Source organism: Ammodytes marinus (genome assembly GCF_949987685.1).
Source record: "Ammodytes marinus genome assembly, chromosome: 23".
Taxonomy (NCBI): Eukaryota; Metazoa; Chordata; class Actinopteri; order Uranoscopiformes; family Ammodytidae; genus Ammodytes; species Ammodytes marinus.
In genome coordinates this window covers 22,408,715-22,426,214 of record NC_137227.1, presented here as the reverse complement: position 1 = coordinate 22,426,214, position 17,500 = coordinate 22,408,715, and the positions used below count along the sequence as shown (strand labels likewise).

At 44.7% G+C, this 17,500-nt stretch overlaps 2 protein-coding genes across 2 annotated transcripts in view; both read left to right on the top strand.

The window, feature by feature from the left end:
- Positions 1 to 5,441, top strand: part of LOC307268820 (profilin-2-like) — a 6,466-nt gene extending 1,025 nt beyond the window's left edge. The window contains exons 3-4 of the mRNA XM_080051574.1: positions 3,522 to 3,705; positions 5,057 to 5,441. Of these exons, the coding sequence (XP_079907700.1) occupies positions 3,522 to 3,705; positions 5,057 to 5,154 (282 nt within the window). The 3' untranslated portion in view covers positions 5,155 to 5,441. The remainder of the gene's footprint in view (positions 1 to 3,521; positions 3,706 to 5,056) is intronic.
- A 6,260-nt stretch (positions 5,442 to 11,701) lies between these two features.
- eno3 (enolase 3, (beta, muscle)) overlaps positions 11,702 to 17,500 on the top strand; it is a 14,688-nt gene continuing 8,889 nt past the window's right edge. The window contains exons 1-3 of the mRNA XM_080051981.1: positions 11,702 to 11,751; positions 15,347 to 15,436; positions 16,935 to 17,030. Of these exons, the coding sequence (XP_079908107.1) occupies positions 15,352 to 15,436; positions 16,935 to 17,030 (181 nt within the window). The 5' untranslated portion in view covers positions 11,702 to 11,751; positions 15,347 to 15,351. The remainder of the gene's footprint in view (positions 11,752 to 15,346; positions 15,437 to 16,934; positions 17,031 to 17,500) is intronic.

Below are 17,500 nucleotides of genomic sequence, written 5' to 3'. Positions count from 1 at the left end.
GAGAAAACTTATTTTAAAGTGGAGATTAGCTGATTAGCTCCGAGACTTCTAGAGTGTTTGGGCGTGTTAAGGTTTGTGGCCAGGCCTGTTCCCGCTCTGAAATATACACACACACACACACACACACACAAACTCTGTCAAGAAGGCAATCGGCTCACCTCATTGGCTGCTTCAAATTCTGTTAGTTTTTTAGGTTAAAACAAGTTTCCAGTTCAAAGTGAGCGTTTCCCTGGTTACCTGATGAGATGTAGTCATGTGATGTGTGATGTCACAACGCTCAGAATCAGCTTTTTTATCTAATTTTTGGTGTTTTTTGGTGTTAAATAGAGTTTCTTTGGTGCAGAATGAGTTGAGCTGTTGTAGTGTTTTCCGGTGTGTGTGTGTGTGTGTGTGTGTGTGTGTGTGTGTGTGTGTGTGTGTGTGTGTGTGTGTGTGTGTGTGTGTGTGTGTGTGTGTGTGTGTGTGTGTGTGTGTCTGAGCGCTGGTTTAGAGTCCTTTTAAGGACATGATGTTGAAAAAGAAACGGAAGTGGAGAAGCACACTTCTTCTTTTCTCTCTAACACACACACACACACACACACACACACACACACACACACACACACAGTGAAATGAGGTTAGGGAGGAGAAGTTTCACTGCAATTAACACATGTATGCATTCTGAATGTGTTTGTGTATTTGTGCGTGTGTGTGTGTGGGTGATATGCAGACACACACACACACACACACACACACACGCCTGTAGGGTTGTAACTGACAGCTTTTAACCTTAAAACTCCATAGAATGACATAACACACACACACACGTAGACACAGCGTCTGCAAAAGGTTCTGCCTCTGCAAGCAGAAGCGTGTGTGTGTGTGTGTGAAAGAGAGAGAGTGTGTGTGTGTGTGTGTGTGTGTGTGTGTGTGTGTGTGCGCGCGCCGCGTGTCTTGACTTGCCCTCCACACATTCCTCTTTTCGTCTTTTCGTTCCTCTTCAGCTGCGTTCAAATGTTTTAAACTTTCTGATCAATAAATCTATCTATCTGTCTATCTATCTATAGACAGATAGACAGACATAGATAGATAGATAGATAGATAGATAGATAGATAGATAGATAGATACAGTTGTGTTCAAAATAATAGCAGTGTGTTTAAAAAAGTGAAGCAAATTTATTTCCAAACACGCAAATGCATCGGGGACATTGCACATTCTATTCCAAATCCAAATATGAAGAAACTTTTGTCAAATGTTTCTTCATCTTTACAGAAAGTGAAGAAAAAGGAATATTAGACTGTTCAAAAAAAATAGCAGTGTCTGCATTTTTCTTTACAACTCAAACATTTACTGTATCAACTGAAACATGCATGAAGCTTTAGCTTAGTCAGTTCAGTGATTCATAGGAAAGCTAAAGCTTCATGCATGTTTCAGTTGATACAGTAAATGTTTGAGTTGTAAAGAAAAATGCAGACACTGCTATTTTTTTGAACAGTCTAATATTCCTTTTTCTTCACTTTATGTAAAGATGAAGAAACATTTATTCATAAAAGCTATGATAAGGATTTTGATCTTGCCTCACTTTTTTTAACCACTCTGCTATTATTTTGAACACAACTCTATCTATCTATCTATCTATCTATCTATCTATCTATCTATCTATCTATCTATCTATCTATCTATCTATCTATCTATCTATCTATCTATCTATCTATCTATCTATCTATCTATCTATCTATCTATCTATCTATCTATCTATCTATCTATCTATCTATCTATCTATCTATCTATCTATCTATCTATCTATCTATCTATCTATCTATCTATCTATCTATCTATCTATCTATCTATCTATCTATCTATCTATCTATCTATCTATCTATCTATCTATCTATCTATCTATCTATCTATCTATCTATCTATCTATCTATCTATCTATCTATCTATCTATCTATCTATCTATCGAAGAACAAATTTACAGTGGAAATCTCATATATCCGGTAATACACGGCCTAGGCATGCTGCTGCTAGTTCAATTCCATTCATATTTACTAGTGATTCAAATAGTCAGTGATTCTGGAGAACGCTTGTTGTCTAAATCAGTGAATATCTCCTCATGATCCACTACCTGTCTGTACTGAGTGAATATCTCCTCTTGATCCACTACCTGTTTGTACTGTGTGTGTGCTGAAAAAAAATCCAGTGTTAATACACAGCCTAGGCTCTGTAAACAGGCATGTTGCTAGCTACGGTTTGCCCCCCCACCTCCCCTTGTCAACATACCAGTTTACAGAGCCTAGGCTGTGTATTAACACTGGATTTCTTTCAGCACACACAGTACAGACAGGTAGTGGCTCATGAGGAGATATTCACTGATTCTGAAAACAAGTGTTCTCCAGAATCACTGACTACACCTTACTATTCATCCTACTAATGTCCTACTCATACTCATTTGGACGTCAATTTGAGTATGTTGTGGTTGTGTGCAAGTTTTTGTAAGCGAGAAATGCCCGGATGAGTACTAACTTCTGGGAAGATTTTGTGTATGGATGGATAGGTTATACTTTTCCTACTCAACCGGCCCACAATGCATTGTGTCTTTTCAAACGGCATGGATTTTTATTTATTTTTTATTCTTCATTGCTTCTGTGTACTTCAGTGTTAACGGTCCGACAAACCTCGCATACGCAATGGATGGTTAAGTTGACAGTGTGTAGTATATACATGTTGAGTATGTAGGAGGGAAGACTTAGGTTGCGTTCCGAATCGCATACTTTCTACTATATAGTATGTAGAAAAAAGATTTAGGATGTCCTGATTCTTGTGGCCAGATTTAGGATGGTTAGAAGTACCTGGATGTCCTACTTCATGCGGCCAAGATTGTTAGTGTTGAAAAGTGCATCCTATTTGGGCGATTCTGACCCACAATCCAGTGTGCACGTGAAGTGACGTCACATCGACGAAGCCTCCATATGAAAACAAACGGGGATGAGACGGATATAAAAGCAAGAGGCAAGATCAAGGCGCAATGTTATGATGAAATAAGAGAGTAAAGTATGTCCCAATAGTATGCCTACTGCATCCTAACTAGATTCTTTTTATCGTCGGATGTAGTATGTAGAATAGAAAAAAGAAAGAGGAGGAGATTCGGAACGCAACCATAATCTTAAGTGTGTTTCAGTGTGTGTGTGTGTGTGTGTCATTGTCATTGTGTCATTGACTGACTCACACTGTCTAACAGGACAGACCGGTTGATATGGCGACATGTGCTGCCCACATGCTACTCACTCAGGCTCTCAGTCTAGTTCAAATACACACACACACACACACACACACACACACACACACACACACACACACAGAACCAGACACGCACACATTTTTATTTCCTCTCTAAAAATTAGTTTTCAGTTTTTTCTAGTCTCCGTAAACGTGTGTGTGTGTGTGTGTGTGTTTAGGACCATTTAAACCTGCTATTCTCTGTGAGTGTGTGTGTGTTTAGGACCATTTAAACCTGCTATTCTCTGTGTGTGTGTTGTAGGTGGATGAGATCAAGAAGATGGCTAACGACCGGGGGGCCTTCCCCCAGAACGGAGTCTTCATCGCGGGGAAGAAATGTTTCATGCTCAACGACCAGCTGGACATCGGCCTCACTCTCAACATCAAGGGCCCGAAGAAGGAAGACGGGTCAAGTCGCGCTCTCTGTGTCGGCAAGTCCAACAAGGGTGAGACAGGCAGACAAGGAGGGAGACAGGCAGACACACAGACAGGGAGGGAGACAGGCAGACACACAGACAGGGAGGGAGACAGGCAGACACACAGACAGGGAGGGAGACAGGCAGACAAGGAGGGAGACAGGCAGACACACAGACAGGGAGGGAGACAGGCAGACACACAGACAGGGAGACACACAGACAGGGAGGGAGACAGGCAGACAAGGATGGAGACAGGCAGACACACAGACAGGGAGGGAGACAGGCAGACACACAGACAGGGAGGGAGACAGGCAGACAAGGAGGGAGACAGGCAGACACACAGACAGGGAGGGAGACAGGCAGACACACAGACAGGGAGGGAGACAGGCAGACACACAGACAGGGAGGGAGACAGGCAGACAAGGAGGGAGACAGGCAGACACACAGACAGGGAGGGAGACAGGCAGACACACAGACAGGGAGGGAGACAGGCAGACACACAGACAGGGAGGGAGACAGGGAGACACACAGACAGGGAGGGAGACAGGCAGACACACAGACAGGGAGGGAGACAGGCAGACACACAGACAGGGAGGGAGACAGGGAGACACACAGACAGGGAGGGAGACAGACAGGGAGGGAGGCAGACAGACAGACAGACAAGTCCGGTCCGGGGGCGGGGAAGGCAGTCCGGGGCGAGCATGCGAAGAGAGGTCCAAAGTGTATTTGTTCGGGCGCCGCTCCTAACGGGGAATGGTGCAGGTTGTAGTTATGGTCCGATAGCAATAGCTCCCGTTAGCATGAAGACTCGGTAGGCAACGTGTGGGATTCTTCTCACTGTACTTTTATTCCACATTGACCATATCAAGCCAGGTCTCTACGGCACTATATCTATTAAGCAGACAGTTCAGGAACATAGTCCCAGATTCCTGCCTACACCAACAGACAGACAGACAGACAGACAGACAGACAGACAGACAGACAGACAGACAGACAGACAGACAGACAGACAGATACATGCGTTCAGGAACATAGTCCCAGATTCCTGCCTACACCAACTCATTACAAAATAAAGAATATAAAAGGGAGACTTCACTCGTAGGCTGCATAGTTACTGTAGCAGAGCGGAGAAGCACATGCTCTTCTTCATGGTCAACATTACATTCCACAACAGACAGAGGAGACGCCACCTAGTGTATAAAACCCACTGTTACAACACACACACACACAGACACACACACACACACACACACACAGACACACAGACACACACACACACACACACACACACACACACACAGACACACACACACACACACACACACACACACACACAGACAGTCATGTGTGTGTCTAATGCCTGTGTGTGTTTTGTCCTCAGCTCTGGTGATAGCCGAGGGGGAAGCAGAAGTGTCTAACCCCAAAGTGGCTGAAAAAGTCTTCAAGTTGGTGGAATACCTGAAAACACAAAATTTCTAGAACCCCTCACACACATAGTAGTTTTTCATTTTTCATACACATACACTCACACACACACACACACACACACACAAGCACAAGCACACACACACAAGCACACACACACACACACACACACACACACACACACACACACACACAAGCACACACAAACACACAGTTTCTCATTTTAAATTTTTCATGAGTTAAAAAAGTAATAAAAGTTTCAAGTTGTATTGCATGAAAAGAGAAAAATATTGTGTTAAAATATCACACACTCAAAATAAAAAATATGTTTATTCTTTAAATTACTGTGTGTGTGTGTGTGTGTGTTTGTGTGTGTGTTTGTGTGTTTATATTTATATCTTGGTGGGGACCCCAGTTTTTGAACCTACATAGTCCTGACTTAAACCTGCAGTGTGTAGAATTTTGGGTTTTATTTCCTAGCAGATTTTCTAGAAAGTAATTATAATATCCATCAGTATGTATAATTTAGTGCATAATAGCTGAAAAAAATGTTTTATTATTTTTTTTCCCTTAGAAAGGGTCTCGTATATGTCCATATTTCTGCATATTTTGGACCAAGGCCTAGTGCCGCCATCTTGAAAGTGTCATAGTTGGAATGTCATCAGGTGCATTGTTTAAAATGTAGAATTGTTCTTGGCCTTGAAAGCCACTGTAGCTTCTGTTATTATTCTAAAGGGGTGGGGTTACCCAGGGAGTGTTGCATTCTAGAACTTTCTAGAACTTTCTTGATGTCATATTACACACTGCACCTTTAAAGTAGCAACGAGAAACTTTAAGATAAACATTGTCAGTTATGTCACCAATGTCATCTGAATGAATAATAATAATAATAATATTTTTTTTCCAGAATAGTTCCAGATTATGCTCTCTCTCTCTCTCTCACTCCCTCGCTCTCACTCCCTCTCTCTCTATCTCCCTCTCCCTCTCTCTCTCTCACTCCCTCTCTCTCTCTCTCCCCTTGTCTCTCTCTCACTCCCTCTCTGTCTCTCTCTCTCTCACTCACTCTCTCTCTCTCTCTCTCTCCCCTTGTCTCTCTCTCACTCCCTCTCTCTCTCTCTCCCCCTCACTCCCTCTCTCTCTCTCTCTCTCTCTCTCTCTCTCTCTCTCTCTCTCTGTTTTCATTTCACTGCGTAAATCTGAAAACACGCAACGACTTCCTGTTATCTGCTTAAAAGTAAAAGTCAACTCGCGTTTGGCTAGTAACAGGCTTTTAATGTGGAGGTGCACAGGAAATATTCTGTTCGCATATACAGTATCTTAACTACATATAGAAAGCTAAGTACTGGTGGTGGTGACAAGAGGCAGACTAAGTTCACAGTTCAAAAATGAACTAGAACTAGCTGCAAGATATTATTTTTCAGAAGTATTGCCACAGCCCATATAGAACCACAGACAGAACCACAGACACACAGCCCATATAGAACCACAGACAGAACCACAGACACACAGCCCATACAGAACCACAGACGGAGATTATTGAATCAGTTTTAACAGTGAAACTATGCGTCATGTTTCATCTTCGTATCTGATTTGTAATCCTCATCCAACCAGGGTTTACGTTAGCATAGAGGGGACAGCCCTCAGAATCCAACCAGGGTTTACGTTAGCATAGAGGGGACAGCCCTCAGAATACAACCAGGCTTTACGTTAGCATAGAGGGGACAGCCCTCAGAATACAACCAGGCTTTACGTTAGCATAGAGGGGACAGCCCTCAGAATACAACCAGGCTTTACGTTAGCATAGAGGGGACAGCCCTCAGAATACAACCAGGCTTTACGTTAGCATAGAGGGGACAGCCCTCAGAATACAACCAGGCTTTACGTTAGCATAGAGGGGACAGCCCTCAGAATACAACCAGGCTTTACGTTAGCATAGAGGGGACAGCCCTCAGAATACAACCAGGCTTTACGTTAGCATAGAGGGGACAGCCCTCAGAATCAGTGGCGTGCACAGGTAGACCTGAAGTGGTGCTGAAGCACCTGCCCTTTTCCCCTGACCCAATCAAGTGCCCTTTTGAAAAAAATCAAAAAAAAAATCTGATTTTTTTTTTTTTTTTTTACAGTGTATGTGGCCCATGCCGACATTATCATCTATAAATGCTCAACGATTAAAAACGTTTGACAATAATGCCCCCATAGATATGCCCCCCTCCTCCTCCTCCGCACACACTTCCTTTGTCAACGTGAACGTGCAGAGTGGACACAAACGGAGGCGCGTTGCCGCAGCAGTTCACAGCTGCTGCACACACACACACCTACTCCCCGGCCTGCCCTGCCCTGCCCTGCCCCACCAGCGAGGTAACACATACATGAATGGAGTCAAGAGTGTATTGTTTGCCCCTAAGCCTCAGTTGCCAAGCTATAACTTGCATTTATTTGTCTCTGTTATAAAGTAGCCTCTATCATGCAGCGCCACACAGCTGAGCATAAATTAGCCGACTGTCCTGTTTAACAAGCTAGCCCCCCAAAAAATAGATAAGACGTGATGAACACAAAGTAATGTCGACGGAGTTTGTAATTGGTACAGCATGTGAATCTATCAGTATGCTGAATATTTAGTGTTGTTTAGGTTTACTTTAGGCTATATAATTAACACTTCACTTGCAGTAATTTATTTGCAGAAAAAATAGCTTGTGCCTTGTTGTAATGTAACCAAGCAGTCTTATTCATATGGTTGGTCTCTTTTTATTTACAAATTGCAGTATAATGCCTAGAAAGGAGAGGTTAAAAAAGGAAAAGGAAAGGGAGCTACAGCAGGCAGCCCAGGGGAGCAGCTCTCTGCTCTCCTGGATGAAAGCATCCACCAGCAGCAAGGAGGAAGATGAAGATGAAAGGTCAGAGTCAAGACCAGAGTCATGTTAACTGTTCAGGGCCTTTTAAAGCTCAGATTTTAATGTTGAACTGTTCCTCAAATGTTATTGAAATATCTTAAAAGCTGTCCACACATTTTATTTTAACTACGCAAAGTGGGTTGGTGGTACTAAATCAGTCATGAAGCTATAAGCTAATTATATTATTTTGTCCCAACCATAAGTTATTTCTATGTTACAAGACTTGCAGTAATCTTGTATTTACCTTAATAGGATATTATTAGTACGGAGATCAGGGGCCTAACGAAGACTTCAAAGAGAGAATTTGGGATAAGGTATTATTTAAAAGAATCCGAAGCTTTTTTCTTTTTGGTAATTCTGTGTTTCCAAATTATTCCAGAAAATAGTACTAAATAGCCCACATTGACAAAGGTGATTTAGCCTTAGCTTTCTTCTCAAAGTGCACTAGATTGATGAATTTTACTTTAAAAGGTTCAAATTTTTCTTCCGGGGGAGCATTCCCCCGGACACCCTTAGAAGGTCCAGGGTCCCAAACACAGTCTCCCAAATTCCTTTGAGAAACACTCTATGTGTGGCCGGGTATTAAAAGTCATTAGGCCAGGGGGGGATTTTAAAACAAGTACCCATAAAATTATTTGGTCATTCATCGATAGACTATATTGTGACCTTTTTTTGCACTGAGCACCTGCCCCCCAAAATGTCTGTGCACGCCACTGCTCAGAATCCAACCAGGGTTTACGTTAGCATAGAGGGGACAGCCCTCAGAATACAACCAGGCTTTACGTTAGCATAGAGGGGACAGCCCTCAGAATACAACCAGGCTTTACGTTAGCATAGAGGGGACGGCCCTCAGAATACTGGCATGTCCCCAGTGTTGCTTTAAGGCTCTGTTCCCTCCCATTCAGCCCACAGAAGCCTTCAGCCCGTCAGTATATTCTCAGAAACATGAGGAAAGACTTGCTGCTTGAATGGTCTTTATAATGTGGAATTATTCAAACAAAAACAGGACAGTAAGGGGGCGCCCTTAGCTCAGTTGGTAGGGCCCCCCCTCCCTCCCCCCCATGGGCCTCGGCCAGCAGCGGACCCGGGTTTGATTCCAGCCCGCGGTCGTTCTCTGCATGTCACTCCCCTCTCTGCCCCATTTCACCTCCGTCTCTACACTATCAATAAAGCATAAAAATTACAAAAAAAATATCTTAATAAACAGGACAGTATAGTCCTCATGGTGCAAATGATTTTCCATTTTAATCATTTTCCAAACCTGGAAACAGTTCACATCAAACTCCATCTATAAAGGAGTCTACAGAAAGCTGGAGACCTGTGATGTCATCTGTGTTCTCAGAAACAGCAGAATTAAAATGAAGTTTAAGTTCTGTGAAGTTTAGATGAAAGTACTTATAAAAATTAATGAGTAAAGAGAGGAGAGATGAGACTGTGTGTGTGTGTGTGTGTGTGTGTGTGTGTGTGTGTGTGTGTGTGTGTGTGTGTGTGTGTGTGTGTGTGTGTGTGTGTGTGTGTGTGTGTGTGTGTGTGTGTGTGTGTGTGTGTGTGTGTGTGTGTGTGTGTGTGTGTGTGTGTGTGTGTGTGTGTGTGTGTGTTGACCCCACACCCATCCAGTCATGTGAAGTTATATTTAGCATTCGGTAAAGGCTACAGGGACACTGGACGGGCTGTGTGTGTGTGTGTGTGTGTGTGTGTGTGTGTGTTACAGTTAAAGGTGAGTGTAAAGGGTAAGGAGTCACATTTCGCCTTTAAGCGAACTTTGACCTTCTCTGTCTGAGCTAGGGACCGTCACAATATTTCACTTCATGGATGCCCGTGTGTGTGTGTGTGTGTGTGTGTGTGTGTGTGTGTGTGTGTGTGTGTGTGGAGTTAGTTTCATGATAGTAAAGCATCTATCTATCTATATTTATCAATCCACATTAAAGATATTGTCATTTAAGTTTGATAAACTTTACAGACATTTGGTTGAGATGAGGCTATGGGCTATGCTCTGGTTCTTATGACACAATAAAGATTTTGAACCAATCACAGCAGTTCTCTGTCCGAATGATTTATAAAAACAATGACTGTTGTCGTGGAGATCATTTGATACATCCTGTCAAACGTTCCCTGCGTTCCAAATCTCCTCCTCTCTCTTTTTCCTATTCTACATACTACATCTGACCATAAAATAATCTAGTTAGGATGCAGTATGCTACAATTGGGGACATACTTTAACTTATTTATTTCATCCTAACATGGCTCCTTGATCATGCCTCTTGCTTTTATATCCGTCTCACCACCGTTTGTTTTCATATGGAGGCTTCGTCAATGTGACGTCACTTCCGGTGCGCACTGGATTGTGGGTCAGAATCGCCCAAATAGGATGCAGCTTTCTGTGAGGGCAAATTTATTTCTAACTATCGTATGGACCTGTTTTCTAAATGTATATCACATCAGTTCAACACATTTCCTCTAAGAATGCGACAAAACAGTTGCTCAAACTATTCTAAGGTTTACTGTGGCTGACCACAATTAACCCTGAGACCTGTTAACCATCTGTTAGTTAACCTTAACCTTTTCTCACAGGCTTTTACGTTTTAATGAATTGTTTTGTGTCATTGCTGTAAGTGTTTTTTAATGTGTGCTGTTGTATTTTAATTGATGTATTTTATGTAAAGCACTTTGGTGAATTTAGGTTCTTATAAGGTGCTATGTAAAATAAAAGTGACCTTGACCTTAACCCCCCTGTTGTAGAAGAGGGCTCTGACCAACAGATAGTCAGTCCTGTCGGGGGCTGACTATGCAGGTCTGAAGCTTTACTCTGTCACTCTGTTGTCTTCTCTTATTCATTTATTTTATTTGCTTCTTTTATTCGCTTTTAAATGTTTTATAATGTGTTTCATGCATTCTAATCTTGCCCCTGTAAAGCACTTTGAGTGGCCTTGTGTCTGGATTGTGCTATAGAGATAAACTGGCCTTGCCTTATTGTATTATGTAATTCCATTCTTAGATTCTCTGTGAGTTTAGTCTTCTGTTACAGAATGTCGAAATATAACATTTCCTCGACAGCAGTTTCAACACTAAAAATCTCGGCTGGATCTAGTAGACATCTAGATCCTTTCTAACCGTACTAAATCTTCTGTCTACCAAACTAAATAGTAGAAAGTACGGGGACTGGAACACGGGGGTTGACAGGGGATTTACATTGGTTTTGATAAAGGAGGGGGGGGGGACACAGGTGCGGACCCAGGGGTGGGTCCGCACACGCACACGCGCGCGCGCACGCACGCACGCACGCACGCACGCACGCACGCACGCACGCACACACACACACACACACACACTGGGGTCTCAGGGCAGATATAACCTCTTCACACCTGGGCTCAATCAGCCAATCAGTGCCACACACACCTGATTGCAGTGAGTGAATCAGTCACCACCGGAGGATTTGATCTTTGAAAACAGGCCACGCACGCACTTACACACACACACACACACACACACACACACACTGCAACACACACACACACACACACACACACACACTGCAACACACACACACACACACTGCAACACACACACACACTGGTAGATTTTTTCTGCTGTCTTCAGGCTTGTTAAATGCAGACGGTCCCTAACCCGCCCTTGGCCCCGCCCCTGGCCCCGCCCCCTTTAGAACAGAGAGTATAAAACCCCGTCAGAGCGCCAGACGGACACTTTCCACTTGAGTCGGACAGTCAGACGGACACGCGCGCGCCTCGTCTCTCAAACACAGGTACGCTCTTACTTTGGTAACATCACACTGTCTTACTTTGAAGGGCTGGGGTCGTTGTGTTAAATTCTAAATACTGTCCGAGGTTTCTGCATGGGTTACCACTTAGCAGCATATTTTCCTCTTAATGTATCGAGTAAAATAACAATTTAATTAGTTCTTCAATATGTTTTTAATTAATAACGACGTGAATACTTTATGTAACGTGAAAACTATGTAAAGACTTGACACATTTTCAAAATAATATTTAAAATAAATTCTCATCTTGATGTGCAACTAGACCCTTATTGCACCTTGTTTATGGCCTGTATTCCCCATGCAGACATGCAGGATTAAATGCTTTTTAAACAGTGATCCACTACGCTGCATTGACATGGATTTAATGGGTTGATTGAGAAGAAAAGATTCAATACTTTCAAAATAAAATGTGAGTTTGAGTGTTGAGTAAAACCTGAAGGTCAAAGTTTAGAAATCTGACAAACAGCTCAAAGTCCAAAACTCAGTCTGAGAACAATGCACACGCACACACACAGAGACACACACACACACACAGAGACACATGCGCACACACAAACACACACACACACACACACACACACACGCAGAGAGACACACACACACACACACACATAGAGACACACGCACAGAGACACACACACGTATGCACGCACACAAGCAGCCACGCAAACACCGACACAGAAAGAGAGAGAGAGACAGTTTTAGCAGTTGCAGTATTAGGAATATTTTCAGTTTGAGTAAGGCTCTTTACATGTCCAGTTACTGTGTGTCTTCGCTCTCTGAGATGTACTTTGTCCCTGTGTGTGTGTGGTTCATAGGTTGAGTATTGATATAACTTGGACCAAGGCCATGCAGACAAAGCTTTGAAAGTTAAAATGTATTTAAAAATCAATTCTAAGTTTGACCGTGAGTTACTGAACTGTTGCTATGATGTGTGTGTGTGTGTGTGTGTGTGTGTTACAGTAAAGGCCATTGGTGGTTTCAAGTGTACTGTAATCAAATCACCCAGCTGTTGTTCAACTTGTTGGTATGTCGGACCTCTGACCTATCACACACACACACGGTTACATAACCCACTCATACATAAAGGGCAGTCGGGTTGTAGTCAGTATTGGGTTTAAGGCTACTTTTTCAAGAAATGTTTGACAGTTTAGTGGATGTAAGTGCTTTAGAAGTTGAGGTTTCTGGTTCAGAGTGTTGAAAAGAACTAATGTTGAGATAATGTCCGTTAAAGATGGTTGTATAGGAGAAATATACAGACGCAAACAGACAAGGTTTTAGTTAAATTGATAAGATGCATCCATTACAGTGTGACCGTTAGTTATCAGACAGACGCTGATACAGTTTCGCTCACAAATTCAAACGGACAAACCGTCCCTGCGTTCCGAATCGCATACTCTTTCTTTTTTCTATTCTACATACTACATTTGAGCATAAAAATAATCTAGTTAGGATGCAGTATGCTACAATTGGGGACATACTTTTACTCTTATTTCATCCTAACATGGCTCCTTGATCTTGCCTCTTGCTTTTATATCCGTCTCATCCCCGTTTGTTTTCATATGGAGGCTCCGTTGATGTGACGTCACTTTAGGTGTGCACTGGATTGTGGGTCAGAATCACCCCAAATAGCATGCTGATTTCAACACTAAAAATCTTGGCTGGATGTAGTAGGACATCCGGGTACTTCTAACCATCCTAAATCTGGCCACAAGAATCAATCAATTCTACCAAACTAAATAGTAGATAGTAAGGGGACTGGAACACAGACAGACAGACAGACAGACAGACAGACAGACAGACAGACAGACAGACAGACAGACAGACAGACAGACAGACAGTGGAGGGATCTTCAGTTATCAGACAGAAGCTGATACGGTTTCACTCTCAAATTCCTTCTTAAATGTCATGAACATTTATAAATGACTTAATCTTCAATGTGACCTCTGTGGAAAGGCCACACACACACACACACACACACACACACACACACACACACACACACACACACACACACACACACACACACACACACACACACACACACACACACACACACACACACACACACACACACACACACACACACACACACCCTTCTGTCTAAAGGCCAGAGGGTTCACTGCAGACTGTATTAATAGCTCTCCTTAGGGGGGGGGGGGATATGGAAGGGGATCAGGGACAAACATCAGAGGAGGAAGTTTGAGTTTTCATTTTGCACAGAAGTCGAATAAAGTTCCTTCTGAACAGTTTGAGATTCTGACGTTTCAGAAGTTTATCTACCAGACATTTAGCTCAGGCTTTGATAGGCAAGGCAGGTTTATTTCTATAGCACAATTCTCTCTCTCCCTCCCTCTCTCTCCCCCTCTGTTTCTGTCTCTCTCTCTCTCCCTCCCGCTCTGTCTTTCTCTCTCTCTCGCTCTCTGTCTCTCTCCCTCTGTTTCTCTCTCTCTCTCCCTCTCTCTCTGTTTCTGTGTCTCTCTCTCTTCCCCTCTGTGTGTGTCTCTCTCTCTCTCTCTGTTTCTGTCTGTCTCGCTCTCTCTCCCTCTGTTTCTCTCTCTCTCTCTCCCTCTCTCTGTTTCTGTGTCTCTCTCTCTTCCCCTCTGTGTGTCTCTCTCTCTCTCTCTGTTTCTGTCTGTCTCGCTCTCTCTCCCTCTCTCTTGTTGTCTCTCACACACACACTCTTCCACAGATGAGGGGAATCTGTCCCCCCCTGTGTCTGTCTGCATGGTAGTCTCTCCCTCGCTCCTTATTGGTCAAAGCAAACAGAGCTCAGCGATTGGCTGTTTGGAGGGGAAAGGGGAGGGGCTTAAGATAGGGGACAAACGGACAGACATCATGGCGTTACACAGAATCTCTGCAGCAGGTCTGACACACACACACACACACACACATATTCCCACACACACACACACACACACACACACACACACACACACACACACACATATATTCACACACACACACTTAAACACACACTTAAATGAACACACACACACACACACACACACACATATATTCACACACACACACTTAAACACACACTTAAATGAACACACACACACACACACACACACACACACACACACACACTTTTCTGAAGGTCACTGTTCAGCTGTTCGTTGTGTTTGAAACATTTTGTTCTGGAACATTGTGCCGGTTTAAAAGATTATGAAAAACAGAAATGTCCTCTCTCCTTGGTTACAGTATAACATGTTTAATATCTTACTTTCTGTTCCAAATAATCATTTATATTTTGCATTCATTAATTTTAAAGCGCCTTGCATGGCAGCTACACACTCACTCACTCACTCAGCTCCTGCCATCGGCGTATGAATGGGTGAGTGTATGAACAGGTGAATGTGGTAAGAAATGTAAAGCGCTTTGGGGCTGAGAAAATCAGCTAAAAAGCGCTATATAGGTCAATTGTATTTACCATTTGTCTCTATCAGTCATTAATGTCAACAGTGTATTAACATAACTCGTGTGTGTGTGTGTCTCTCTCTCTCTCGCTGTGTGTCTCTGTCTGTGTGTGTGTGTGTGTGTGTGTGTGTGTGTGTGTGTGTGTGTGTGTGTTCAGTCAGGATGTCGATCACTAAGATTCACGCCAGGGAGATCCTGGACTCCAGGGGAAACCCAACAGTGGAGGTCGACCTCTACACCGCCAAGGGTGAGACGGCTGTCTGTCTGTCTGTCTGCCTGTCTGTCTACACTTTATAAAACATATTGGAGTTTTGGAGAATTTTAAAAATCTCTGGTTTACTTGTTTTACTCACTTGTGTACAGTCTATTTTTCTATCTTTCTTTTATCGATATAACTATAAAATAATCTAATAAAATATGTAATTATAAAAATGAACTGATTTTTAAAAGAAAATATATTCACGAACTGCAGTTTATTTACATTTTATTTTAACTTTTTTGTAATAAACAAAACATTTAAATCTGTCTCTCTGCCTGTCTCCCTGCCTGTCTGTCTCCCTCCCTCCCTGCCTGTCTCCCTCTCTCTCTCCCTCCCTCCCTGCCTGTCTCCCTCCCTCCCTCCCTCCCTGCCTGTCTCCCTCTCTCTCTCCCTCCCTCCCTGCCTGTCTCCCTCCCTCCCTCCCTACCTGTCTCCCTCCCTGTCCGTCTGCCTCCCTGCCTGCCTGTCTGTCTCCCTCCCTCCCTCTCTCCCTGCCTGTCTCTCTCCCTCCCTGCCTGTCTCTCTCTCTCCCTGCCTGTCTCCCTGTCTCCCTGCCTGTCTGTCTGCCTCCCTCCCTGCCTGTCTCCCTCCCTCTCTCCCTGCCTGTCTCTCTCTCTCCCTGCCTGTCTCCCTCCCTCCCTGCCTGCCTGTCTGTCTCCCTCCCTGCCTGTCTCCCTCCCTCGCTCCCTGCCTGTCTCCCTCCCTCTCTCCCTGTCTGTCTCCCTCCCTCCCTCCCTCTCTCCCTGTCTGTCTGCCTCCCTGCCTGCCTGTCTGTCTGCCTCCCTCTCTCCCTGCCTGTCTCCCTCCCTCCCTGCCTGCCTGCCTCCCTCCCTCCCTCTCTCCCTGCCTGTCTCCCTCCCTCTCTCCCTGCCTGTCTGTCTCCCTCCCTCCCTGTCCGTCTGCCTCCCTGTCTCCCTCCCTCCCTGTCCGTCTGCCTCCCTGTCTCCCTCCCTCCCTCCCTCCCTGTCTCCCTCCCTCTCTCCCTGCCTGTCTCCCTCCCTCCCTCTCTCCCTGTCTGTCTCCCTCCCTCTCTCCCTGTCTGTCTCCCTCCCTCTCTCCCTCCCTCCCTCTCTCCCTGCCTGTCTCCCTCCCTCCCTCCCTCCCTCTCTCCCTGCCTGTCTCCCTCCCTCCCTCCCTGTCTCCCTCCCTCCCTCTCTCCCTGTCTGTCTCCCTCCCTCTCTCTCTCCCTCCCTCTCTCCCTGCCTGTCTCCCTCCCTCCCTCTCTCCCTCCCTGTCTCCCTCCCTCCCTCTCTCCCTGTCTGTCTCCCTCCCTCCCTCTCTCCCTGCCTGTCTCTCTCCCTGTCTGCCTCCCTCTCTCCCTGTCTGTCTGCCTCCCTGCCTGCCTGCCTGTCTGTCTCCCTCCCTCTCTCCCTCCCTCTCTCCCTGTCTGTCTCCCTCCCTCTCTCCCTCCCTCCCTCTCTCCCTGCCTGTCTCCCTCCCTCCCTCCCTGTCTCCCTCCCTCTCTCCCTGCCTGTCTGTCTGTCAGGTCTGTTCAGAGCAGCCGTTCCCTCCGGTGCCTCTACTGGAGTCCATGAGGCTCTGGAACTCCGTGATGGAGACAAGACACGCTACCTGGGAAAAGGTGAGACACACACACACACACACTGAGACACACACACACACACTGAGACACACACACACACACTGAGACACACACACTGACACACACACTGAGACACACACACTGAGACACACACACACTGAGACACGCATGCACTGAGACACACACACACACACACACTGAGACACACACACACACACACACTGAGACACACACACACTGAGACACACACACTGAGACACACACACACACACTGAGACACACACACACACTGAGACACACACACACTGAGACACGCATGCACTGAGACACACACACACACACTGAGACACACACACACTGAGACAGACACACACACACACACACTGAGACAGACACACACTCTCTCAGTCTAATCTGTTGTTATTCTCTCTCTAGGCACAATGAAAGCTGTGGACCATATCAACAAGGATATCGCCGCCAAGCTCATCGAGAAGGTAACAGTCTCTCTC